This window comes from Gopherus evgoodei, chromosome 1 (genome assembly GCF_007399415.2).
Source record: "Gopherus evgoodei ecotype Sinaloan lineage chromosome 1, rGopEvg1_v1.p, whole genome shotgun sequence".
Classification (NCBI taxonomy): Eukaryota; Metazoa; Chordata; order Testudines; family Testudinidae; genus Gopherus; species Gopherus evgoodei.
This window is the reverse complement of record NC_044322.1, coordinates 45,178,561-45,191,259: the sequence shown is the minus strand read 5'-3', so window position 1 is coordinate 45,191,259 and position 12,699 is coordinate 45,178,561. Positions and strand designations below refer to the sequence as shown.

General features: G+C 39.5%; 1 protein-coding gene across 4 annotated transcripts in view; it reads right to left on the bottom strand.

The window, feature by feature from the left end:
• PDS5B (PDS5 cohesin associated factor B) overlaps nt 1-12,699 on the bottom strand; it is a 261,481-nt gene that overhangs the window by 176,605 nt on the left and 72,177 nt on the right. For all 4 annotated transcript variants that reach the window (XM_030563149.1, XM_030563141.1, XM_030563158.1 and 1 more), the window contains 3 exons: nt 9,896-9,982; nt 9,711-9,808; nt 8,181-8,307 (listed from right to left, as the gene is read on the bottom strand). In XM_030563149.1, coding sequence (XP_030419009.1) covers nt 8,181-8,307; nt 9,711-9,808; nt 9,896-9,982 — 312 coding nt within the window. The remainder of the gene's footprint in view (nt 1-8,180; nt 8,308-9,710; nt 9,809-9,895; nt 9,983-12,699) is intronic.

Genomic DNA, 12,699 nt, shown 5'->3' with positions numbered 1-12,699 from the left:
CTATACTGGGTCACACCAAAGGTCCATCTAGCTTGTATCCTGTCTCCCAACAGTGGCCAAAGACAGGTGCCCCAGAGGGAATGAACAGAACATGTAATCAAGTGATCCATCGCCTGTTGCCCAGTCTCAGCTTCTGGTAAAGAGAGACTAGGAACACCATTCCTGCCTATCCTGGCTAATGGCCGCTGATGGACCTATCCTCTCTGAATTTATCTAGTCCTTCTTTGAACTCCGTTATAGTCTTGGCCTTCACAGCATCCTCTGGCAAGAATTTTCACAAGTTGACTGTGTGTTGTGTGAAAAAATACTTCCCTTTGTTTTAAACCAGCTGCCTATTAATTTCATTTGCTGATCCCTAGTTCTTGTGTTATGAGAATACGTAAATAACACTTCCTTATTTACTTTCTCCATACCAGTCATGATTTTATAGACCTCTATCATATCCTCCCTTAGTTGTCTCTTTTCCAAGCTGAAAAGTCCCAGTCTTATTAATCTCTCCTCGTACAGAAGCCCTAATCATTTTTGCTGCTCTTTTCTGAACCTTTTCCAGTTCCAATATATCTTTGAGATGGGGCGACCACATCTGCACACAATATTCACAAGGTGAGCATACCATGGATTTACATAGAGGCAATATAATATTTTCAGCCTTATTTTCTATCCGTTCCTTAATGATTCCCAGCATGCTGTTGGCTTGTTTGACTGCCGCTGCACATTGAGTGGATGTTTTCAGAAACTATCCACTATGACTCCAAGACCACCTTCTTGAATGGTAACAGCTAATTTAGACCATGTCATTTTATATGTATAGTTGGGATTATGTTTTCCAATGTGCATTACTTAACATTCATCAACCATGAATTTCATCTGCCATTTTGTTGCCTAGTCACCCAGTTTTGAGAGATCCTTTTGTAGCTCTTCTCAAGATATTTAAGTTCCGGGCAGGCTGAGTAGTTTTGTGCCATCTGCAATTTTGCCACCTCACTGTTCACCCCTTTTTCCAGATCATTTACAAATATGTTGAATAGGACTGGTTCTGGTACAGACTCCTGGAGAATACCACTATATCTCTCTCCATTCTGAAAACTGATCATTTATGCCTACCCTTTGTTTCTTATCTTTTAAACAGTTACCAATCCATGAGAGGACCTTCCCTCATATCCCATGACAGCTTATTTGCGTTTCAGGGCCTTTGTCGAACAAAGTCTTTCTGAAAAACCTTGTCTATATGTTTGCTGACCCCCTCAAAGAATTCTAGTAGATTGGTGAGGTGTGATTTTCCATTACAAAAGCCAAGTTGACTGTTCCCCAACAATAGCCTGTCTTGGAAAGGTCCTGTATGTGGTTTGTTTTTGTGATGCATATATGGTACTTTTTCCCCTGGTTGTTTAAATGGGAGTGGTAGTATGCTATTCATCCTGGCATGGGGACCAAACAACAGAGATGGGGTACTGGTACACATATCTTGATTGTGGAAACAGCTTGTTAAAATATCCTTAGAGAGCTTAACAGGCCACCTCTATCTGCACCCTAGGCTGCTTGGCACCCAAAGTAAGTACTGTAGGAGCAATCAGAGCTCTACCTAGTAAATCAGGATTTATTGCACACAGGAAGAGATTTCTCACCCCTCTATAATCTTAGGGTTGTACAGCTTTGTGGGGAGTGGAATCCTCATGTGCCTCTGTTCTGGTCACAGGTTGCCTGAAGTGCTCCTAAGGCTTTAACGTGGAGTAAGCCTGTGGAACAGGGAAGGGGTGGTGAGCAAGACCCTTTCCCTAGCAGAGCAAAGCTTTATGGATGATGATGCTGATGCTGATGCTGGAGTCACAACTCCATTCCGCTCTTGTCTCAAATGTGACACTCTTTCCCTTGCAAAGAGGGGGTCCTTGAGTTGAAAGCCAGGCAGGAACAATTCCCTTTAGGCTGCAGCCTGAGGCAGGACTGCACAGGAGGGAGAAGATTCTCTACATGCCCAGACATGCTGCAGGGTTGGGGAAGGATGGTGAGCATGATACAAAAGGACTGCAAGACATAATATACAGGAGAAAAACCCCAGCAAACACTCACTAAGGAGAAGAGGTTTAACCTTTGATTTTCATCCTACTTGTTGATTAATATTAATCCCTACTTGCAAAGGACATACCTGTTTTTGCTTTCTTGGGACCCGGAGTTTGCAAGACTTACCCCTGAGACAGTTACGAAAATCTCTTAATTCACAGTAGGAAGAAGGGGAGCTGCATAGAAGCCCTGATTCTTTTCCCAGGGAGCTGACAACCCACTTAAGCATCTGAGGGACACCAGATCCTTTTGGAAACTTTCACCCCATCTTCCTACCTCCAACCTGGGTCTGTTGGGGGACTTACCCTTGAGCTAACTGGATAATTTCCTCCTCAACCTGAGACTCTCCCCTCGCTCTGAAAAAAGCTCATAAACTCCTGGTAAGGCTTTTCTGTGTTGCAGTCATGGCTCCTCAGGGCATGGGGAAAGACCCAATAGGTCAGTCTGACTCTGAGCCCCATACCCTGGCAGTGCAAGAGTTGTCTGGCTGGGAACAGGCAGGGCATAATTCACACACTGTACAGCCTATAACTACCTCCTCACATATGAAACATTGGTTTAAATTTAGATAGGTATTTGCAGGGCAGCTCTGCCATGGCTGAGTGGGGACAGAGTACTCCAACAGGCAACAGCAGATGGTGGTAGAAACCAGAACACTACCATGTACGCAATCTGGAAGGGAGGGAGAAGGAAGACGATAAAGTCACAACTGCATGAAAACTATTAAATAAAATATTTTTAAACAAAATGGCTGGAAGAAACTGAACCACAAACTTATTCCACTGCTAGGAGGCAGAAAATCTGGTAGGTTGAGCTGAGGGCAGAGATTAGGCCTGAAGCCTCAAGCAACCACATCGGACTGCCTCTGAATTCCACAAGTTGGAGGCAGTAGGCCATTTATAATGAATGGTGACAGAAGCTGTGCAACAGAAAGTCTCTGAATTTTTTTGTAAAACAGCTGCCAGGCCTCCAGAAGGACAGCCTAGGAAGCTGGCCAGGCAGGAACTGGGCACCCAGAAAACTGCTCAGGAGCCTGGAACCCTAGAAGCCTGGTCTCTCAAGACATCTAGACTCTTGCTTCCCCATCAATCCACCTGTTTTCCATGAAAATTTTATTGAAATCGGCACGTTATGAAGAATGTTTAATTCAGAGGAGTCAGTATTTTCCAACAGAAAAAAAAAAAACTGTCAGAAAATTTCAAATTTCAGTTAATTTTCCCGGATAGGGAACATCTGTAGTTCCCTCAGGAATGTTGTTCAGCAATCAGTAGGAAGAGAGAGGATCTGTGCAATCTTGAATAGGAAGGCTAAAAAAGCACTCGCTCTCTATTATGAACAATTGTGACAACTCCTGCACTACTTCACTTAACTTTTAGTCTCATACACCCAAATAAACGCAGGACAGAAAGCTATGCTGTATATATATACACATATACAGATTGATGGGGGGAGGAGGAGGAGGGAGGGAGAGAGAGAGAGAGAGAGAGATCACTAAACCCCTCCCCACCTCTAAAATAACTATCCTGTAAATTTGACTCTACAGTGCTCTCCACCCTGCCCAGCTTGAGTAACACCCACCACTTGTAGTTCCTCTTAGCTGATGATAGACAACATAAACCAAAAAGAAATAAAGTCTGATTGTACTGACCCTCTTAAAAAAAAATTCTATAGTCAAGCTGTTTAAATGTCTAATTCTAAGTCTTTAAAAAACGGTAAGAGTGTAAGCTATGTACATATGTAGGAGAAAAGGGCTGGGTTTTGTGTTTTTTTTAAATATTGTGTGGCCTATGACTAACCTTTTTTTCTTTCTGATGGCAGGCAAAAGCCCAGCCCAGGTAGACTCCTATATCAGCAGAGGCAAGCACATCTGTCTGAAGAGACGTGAGGCACTGCTACAGGCCCTAAGAGACATAAGAAGGTGGGGCACCCCTGTAAACAATCTGTAGCAGTGGGGAGCTAACTTCCTCCCAACAGGAAGAGAGAGCTTGGAATTGTAAGGAGCAGATATTCTCACCACAACTATCCAGGGGGAGGAGAAGAGAATGTATATGCAATGTTACAGGGACCTGCTTGCAACTGATAGGAGAAAAGAGAGATGAGAGAAACCACCTGTTTCCCCTCCAATACCTTTAGCAAAAATACAAGCGAGAAGGGCAGCATTCCACAATTTCCCTCATCCCATACCGAAGGAAGGGGCAATTTGGAGGAGGCATGGAAGATCACCTTGTTTGCACCCCAAAAAACATAATAGTCTGAGCAGATTTGGAAGGGAAGAACACCCCTCTCACTCAAAGATGAGGAGGAAGAAAACACTGCGGAGTACTCAATAGCCTAGTTACATTGATCCTGGCCCCAAGCACTAAGCCTCTGGCTCCTCCCACTGTTCCTGAAGAGCCACAAACTGACCCTTTTTAAGGGACTATCTTCACTGTGGGCTAAATCAGCACTGCTGCAATCAATGCAGTGGTGTTGATTTAGTGAGTCTGGTGAAGATGCAGTAAGGTGAAGGGAGAGCACTCTCCTTTTGACTTCAGCGCTCTACCTCACTGAGAGGCAGAAGCTATGTCGATAGGATAGAGTGTCCTGATTACACAGCGCAGTGTAGACACTGTGGTAATTCAATGTAAACTATGTCAGCTTAAGTTATGTAGCAAGCTGCGTAACTTACATTGACCTACCTTGCAGTGTAGACACGGCCTAACTCTCCTAGTGGCCTTTTGATTTCTGCCAGAGGTATATGGGAGCTACGGACCATTAACCTCTCATCGAGGGAGGTGGGCTTTTTGGAATAATGTGACCTCAAGTTTGCATTTCTTGGTTTTCTATCATTTGAGGAATTTTGCCTTTTTTTTTTAAAAGCAAACATTTTTGTAAAGTAATATACATTTAAACTATTGATAGACGCCTTCAATTTCAGGCTTCACCGTAACTAAGTTTGTGTGTTGAAATATAAATATAACTTGTATTCACTATGAAGCCTAAAATCTGCATAAATTTTTTTTCACAATACTGGCTGAATAACCAAATGTAAAATACAGACCTGTATTTAGCAGATTTAGATCACAGCAGACTTAGATCACATATAATATTCTGAGACTTGCATGTACTTGTGCAAATTATGCAAATAACTGCAGCAATTAGTGAGCATGTATTTAGGGCTTCTGATTTGTGGTTTTAACCAGTAAAAACCCATAATACAAAAAAATTAAATCAGTGTTCAATCCACTTAAAATCAGAAAATGAGCAGAAATGGTTACTTGTATCTAAAGGCTCATCTGTATGGAGTAGTAATGAGGACTCAAGGGGTGTGATTTCTAAAGTGTACTATCATGTTGCGCATGTTTTGCTCCAGGTAGACCCTGCTGGTGCGCATTAAATGTTTATTAGTGCACTTTAATGTAGTGCTCTTTGAAATGTTAAGAAAACATTAAAGCATACTTCAGAACAATACGAAAATATTACTCCCTGTAATGAGTAATGCATATTATATGCATTACTCATTAATGACTATACAAAGAGAAAGCCCCAAAAAAAACCCAATTCTTGGATTCCTCCTACTGAAAATTTGACAAAATAAACCTCAAAACACAAAAGTAATAAACCCCAAAACACAGAAGCCCTGTATATAATTAATATTAGTTTAGTTAAAAAGGCAACCTTTATTAACAAGAAGCGGAAGAAAAGCCAGAGTTGAAGCATTACACAATTCGGGGGGTTTCCTGTCAATACCTGTTTTTATCCACTATAAATTTTTAAAATGCCCATCTGAAATCCTACTATTCAAACCAGCCTGCACAGTGCTCAATACTACATCCAATCTTCCCTGAATATTTTAAACTTTTATCCTAAAATAAGAGTCAAACTACTGTACTTTTATTCAAAAGAAGTTTAGAACTGTCATGGAAACATATTTAATCACCTCTCACTAAAGACGCAGGAACAACTTTCCACAAAATGATAGAGAATAATTCGTAAAGTCTAAAGATCAGTGTGCACAAAAACACCTAATAAAAGACAAAATGTTCAAAAGAGAAATTCCAGATTGAAGAACCAGTGTCTGTAGTCTTGCTTTTACATTTTTCATACCCTGAGGTCTCCTCTAATAAATCTGAATCTTGGGGCTGATTTTTTTTTGTCACAGACAAGTACTGGTATCTCTCAAATTACATACAATATAGCTGCATGTAAGAATGCAATTTGAATATTTTTAAAAGACTAATGCAACAATTTAGGTACTCTCTATATGCTTTGAATAATAAGATTGTCAATAAAAAACAGAAGCTTTTCACCCGCTTAAACTCTGCTTTTCATTAATCCCGGTAGCGCTCAGTCTTCAAGGTGACCGTATCCCTTTGAGGTTTGCCATGATGATAATGAAATTCTGCTCCTATTAATTAATTTTCTATGTTGAATACATAGAAGTGAGATGTACACAGAACATTGTACTACCTTGCTTTATTCTGTCAAAGAGCACCTCTTTCAAAAGTCTAACTACATTTCTTCCAGTGAACCGTGCTCTCTTACATGCTGTTCTGAAGTTGCTGCAATCAATTTACCCATAAAAAAAAATAAAATCACTTTTTACAAAAAAACACCAACCAGGCAGCATTGGGAAGTGACAATCAAAATCTATCACATATCCATCTACTGTAGCCTGTCTGTAGCAGTATAACATTTAAAAAGCATTTTTTTCTACGGAAAAGGATAAATGGACACAAATCAGACATTAGGAATGGCAATATACAAAAACCTGTAGTAGAGCACTTCAACCTCCCTGGCCACACTATAGCAGACCTTAAGGTGGCCATCTTGCAGCAAAAAAACTTCAGGACCAGACTTCAAAGAGAAACTGCTGAGCTTCAGTTCATCTGCAAATTTGACACCATCAGCTCAGGATTGAACAAAGACTGTGAATGGCTTGCCAATTACAGAACCAGTTTCTCCTCTCTTGGTTTTCACACCTCAACTGCTAGAACAGGGCCTCATCCTCCCTGATTGAACTGACCTCGTTATCTCTAGCTTGCTTGCTAGCACACATATATATACCTGCCCCTGGATATTTCCATTACATGCATCTGAGGAAGTGGGTATTCACCCACGAAAGCTCATGCTCCAAAACGTCTGTTAGTCTATAAGGTGCCACAGGATTCTTTGCTGCTTTTACAGATCCAGACTAACACGGCTACCCTCTGATACTTAACATTTAAAAAACACTGAGGCCTCTTCTTGAATATATATAGTTTAGTTTCAATAGACTCTCTTCTTCACTGAGTACATCCAAAGTTGTCCAAAATTTAAGCAGTAACACTTCCAAAACTATCTTACAAAATTCAACTCTCTCCATGTAACTTATATAACTTTGCATTATCTTATCTATGTTACATCTTGTATCCAAAAGTTCCACGAGATAACATCCCGCATTTGTTTATACCTCAGAACAAATCAGGCTTTCCTCCTTTTTTTAAAAATTCAAGGATGACAATGTATACCAAAAGATAAAAGTCTAAAACAGTCATTTCCCAGTTTGCCTAGTAATAATTGCATGATTGCATGTAAGCTCTCAAAGTAAAGCATCCATCCTTTTAGTACTTCATGTTCCACCACTTTTCTAACGTTTTTATTAATGTCAAAAACAATGTTGAGAATACACTATGATGCACTTAAACATGACAATTGTTAATTCAAGGGCAACAAAGTATGGTACTTGGGCCTGTTCACACATGTACAACTATAAAATCATGAACATAATTAAAAATAAAACTAACAGTATTAACCTTGGTTTCAAAGGAAACAATACATTTATGCAAGGTTCTTACTACCCACATACCACTTAAATAAAGATGTCACTCACAATTAACTTTCAGACGAGTCACAATACAAATAACCTTTACAAAGAAAAATATTTACAACATCAGGCTACTGTTAAAAACTAAGACGAAACATTTTCACTTCATGACAACCCAATGAAAGCAATGAAATCTCCCTGAGTTTTACATAAAATTGTGTCATGAAGGCTAGACCAAGCAAATTTAGTGAATTAATTCATCTCACAATTTGCCCTGTGAATTGGATCAAGTTTCAACATGACCAAGCCGTAAAATTCAACAGCTATTGAGACTTACCTTATGTGCTGGCACTAGATTAACTAAAACTGTATCCAAAAGCTCCTGAGACACAGTATCTCCTTCACAAATGATAGAGCTCATCAAATCCACCATGTGCATGTGTACTTTTTGGTTATGACCATTGCTGAAATTAAAGGTAGAATTTCTTAGCATACATATAAATATATGTACTCTTTTACAACATAAAGTACTACCTCTAATCAATCACAAGACAGCCAGTATCTTTCTTAAAAAGTAGAGAATAAATTTATTCTGAGAAATCCAACTAATTACGAGGCTCTATACGCAAGTTTATTATAATGTTTCTTGTATTCTCTATTCTCTCTCCATGTACTACTCTATACAAGAAAAAAAACTGCATATTTGCAGAGATAAAAATTCTCTCCACCCTCACAATATGAACTTTCTTTATAACAAAAGTTCTCCTAGTGTTACAATGTGAAAGTCTCATAACTGTGATGTCATTAGTTCAATGTTCAGCTTGACATTCTAAATAAATTTTATAAAAATATGGAACAAATCAACAAAAATGTTAAGTAATGCACATGTACCGGTGGCACAAAAATAAGCAAGGGAAAGTTCAGGTAAAATGTGTTAGTTTACATCAGTAGTGCGAACATTAGTGTAAGTAAATCAAACAGATCCTATCTAACCACAAAACTCAAATTTGGGAAAATGAAACACATAAATAATACTGTCAACTCAGTGCAGACAGTAAGTTCTTATTAACAGTAAAAAAAAAGTCTACATAAGTGACCACTGACCAGAAAAGCAAGGTACCAAAATAGAGAACAACAGAAAAATACAGAATGACTAAGTCTGCATGACTGGAAATGTGATATGAGAATATGTACTTCCAAAGTAGGGACTAAATGCATTTAATCTATTGTCCACACCATTTTTTTAAATTTTTATTTGAAACTTATCTCAAAGATTAGATGAATACAAACAAATAGGCGGAAAACAAAAAAACAGTGCCTTTTTTAAAAAGGAACATTTCCTAAAGAAGTGGTTTCTAAATTTTGGGCTAGAAAGTTTGTTTCTGTTTCATTTGTTTTAAGGCTATTATACAGACAAAACCCAAAAAAGAATAGAGTCAGAGTGAGCTCTCATTTTCTACTCTCTCAGACACTATCTTGGAAATATTTCCCACACTTCTGACCTAAGATAATATCTAAATAAAACATGCAACTAAATTTTTAAAGCTTTTGTATATTCAATAGTTATTCTCCAAACACTAACACATTCTGATATTACCAAGATTTTTGGAAAGAGGAGGTAGGTAACTGAATCCTGCCACAAAGTATTATCTGAAAAACGAGGCAGAATATATACTTTTTTAATCCTAGGCAGCAACATAAGTACACTAAACGGAATTCTTAAAACAGAAATGTTAAGCTTTGATTACTACAATAGGAAGACTAAAAGCTTTAATGAGCAAACAGAATATATACAGATTCAATGTTTAAATCGGAATAGTTTTCCTGAAATATGTAATTTAAAATATATCAATCAGAATACACTTACTTTATTACGGAAAACAGCGTTCTGTACAACTGTGTGAAAATTTCATTGCTGTCTTCTAGCTCAAAGCATATATTATATGATTTGACCCAAGCAATATTCTATGTTGGAGAAGAAAGAAAAGGTACAGTAGTTATTACAAGAACTTGAAAAAGTAATAATAATAAAGAGTAATAATTTTAGCTTACCTCAAGTAAATAAAAATATCTATTGAATTGAGGGCTTTTTGTATCTTCTAATCCTTTCAGTTGCCTTGTTATAAACATAAATATATCCTAGAAAGAACAAACATAACAGTAATTTGTTTAATCATATAACCTATGACTCTATTTAACTAAATTGTCTAAATATTCATTTTGAACTGTTCACCACATTCCTCACTACAGAATTTCCACAAAAGCCAGAGAAACCGATCCTCACTGACCCTGGAAACTAGGACAACAAATAAAACTATGAAGACTTACGTGAGCAATAGTAATCCTTCGAAAGTTTCACCTTGGTAACAAGGTCAGGAAGGAGTTAATGTTGGTTAAGTTTCACATGAAAACATTCAGCTTGATTGACAGAAGGAAGCCTAGAGGAAGTTCCATTCTGCACTTGGGAGACATGACCCATGGGGTCAATGGAAACATTATGCATCCTCTTGCAAGCTGGATTTTCATTTCACAGTGCAACAGTGTTATCTGTTCGATTTTGGGGAGAGGGGTAGCCTTTTTTTTAAATAGAATTTTAATCTGTACACAGTGTTTGTCCATCTCTGTTAGCATTCAAGACTAGCATACTGAGCAATGTTCCCTCTAATGTTTTATATTCATGTGCAGAATGAAGTTTGTGTGTACCAATATGGAGGTGATGTTTGGCGCATGTTCCGAGGGGTTCAGAGTGTGGAAGGGGTTTCAGGGCTGGGGCAGAGGGTTGAGATGTGGGAGGGGTTAAGGCTCTGGGATAGGGCCAGGGCTGAGGGATTCAGAAAGGGGGCCACTCAGGGCTGGCGCAGAGGATTGGGGTTCAGGGCTAAAGGCTCCAGCTGGGGGGTGAGGGTTCAGGGGCAGGGCTGAGTAGTTTGGGGTGCAGGCTGCCCCGGGGCTGGGGCCAGAGGACTCCCCCCAGCCTTCGCCCCAGCCAGCAGCTGCTCCCGGGACCAGGGGATAGGTGCCTATCCCCGCAGCAGCCCTACACACTCCAACCTGCTCCCCTTCCCGCCTACTTCTCTCATCTCCCCAGACCCCTGCGGCTGCCTGCCTACACAGCCCTTTATAGCCTGCTCCATGGTCGCACAGCTTAGAGAGAACTTAAATATTGAGCCCTCCTTTGACAGACAAAAAGCAACCAACAAGAAAGGATTATGGATGCCTCTCTCAAGCTTCAGTCTGTCAAATGAAATTTCCATAGCAACATCTCTTATGAAACAGAAAACTCAAACAGGTAACATTAAGCAACAGCATCAGAAAAATTAACAATTACGTACAGACTCTCTGGATTAGTAAGTGACAAACATTGTTATCTTTTAAAACTATTTTATGTGCTCAAATCACCAATACATACAGGATAATTATCCCAATCAACTCAAAATTCAAAAGCATGTGCACCCACTACATGAAGGCAACATCCACAAACTTGACAATTTCCAGACTTCAATGTCTAAAAAGAATCCAGGGATAACCAGTTTGCTACCTTGCAATTCTCTTCTAGGATTTTTTTCACTGAACAAGCCAAGGCTCTGGTAGAATAAGAGCATAAGAACAGCCATACTGGGTCAGACCAAAGGTCCATCTAGCCCAGTATCCAGTCTTCTGACAGTGGCCAATGCCAGGTGCTTCAGAGGGAATAAACAGAACAATTTATGAACAAGTGATCCATGCCCTGTCATCTGAAAATAGAGGCTAGCGACACCATCCTTGCTCATCATGGCTAATAGCCATTGATGGGCCTGTCCTCCATGAATTTATCTAGCTTTTTTTAGAACCATTATAGTCTTGGCCTTCACAACATTCTCTGGCAAAAGGTTCCACAGGTTGACTGTGTACTGTGTGAAGAAATGCTTCCTTCTGTTTTAAATGTGCTGCCTATTAATTTCATTTGGTGACCCCTAGTTCTGGAAGGAGTAAATAATTCCTTATTTACTTCCTCCACACCAAGCATGATTTTATAGACCTGTCATAATTCCCCACCCCCAAAGTCATCTCTTTTCCAAAACGAGAAGTCCCAGTCTTATTAATCTCTCCTCATATGGAAGCTATTCTATACCCCTAGTCATTTTTGTAGCCCTTTTCTGAAACTTTTCCAACTCCAATATATCTTTTTGAGATGGGGTAATCACATCTGCACGCAGTATTCAAGATTTATATTCGGATTTATATAGAGACAATTTTATATTTTATGTCTTATTATCTACCCCCTTCTTAATGATTCCCAACATTTTTAGCCTTTTTGACTGCCACTGCACATTGAATGGATGTTTTCAGATCACTATCCACAATGACTTCAAGACATCGTTCTTGAGTGGGAAAAGCTAATTTAGACCCTATCATTTTATATGTGTAGTTGGGATTATGTTTTCCAATGTGCATTCCTTTGCATTCATCAACCATGAATTTCATCTGCCATTTTGTTGCCTAGTGCCACAGTTTTTAAGAGATCTTTTTGTAGTCCTTCACAGTCAGCTTTGGACTTCACTATCTTGAGTAGTTTTGTATCATCTGCAAATCTGGCACTTCACCATTTACCCCTTTTTCCAGATCATTTATAAATATGCTGAAGGGATCTGTGATGGGGTCACTCACCACTGTGGCTGTCCTGCGTGTTAGTGAGCCCCCCTGGGGTGATGCCTCGCCACCATCACTCCTGCAGTAGGACTCATGTCTCTCCAAGGACTGCAGCATCCTTTTCAGCGACATAGCCCTCCAGCCATACCACAGACTGTGCTCCCCCCATTCCTGGGGACCTGTGCGCTGTTCAGCCACTTACCTTAGTAGCTACTGCAGCAAATTAT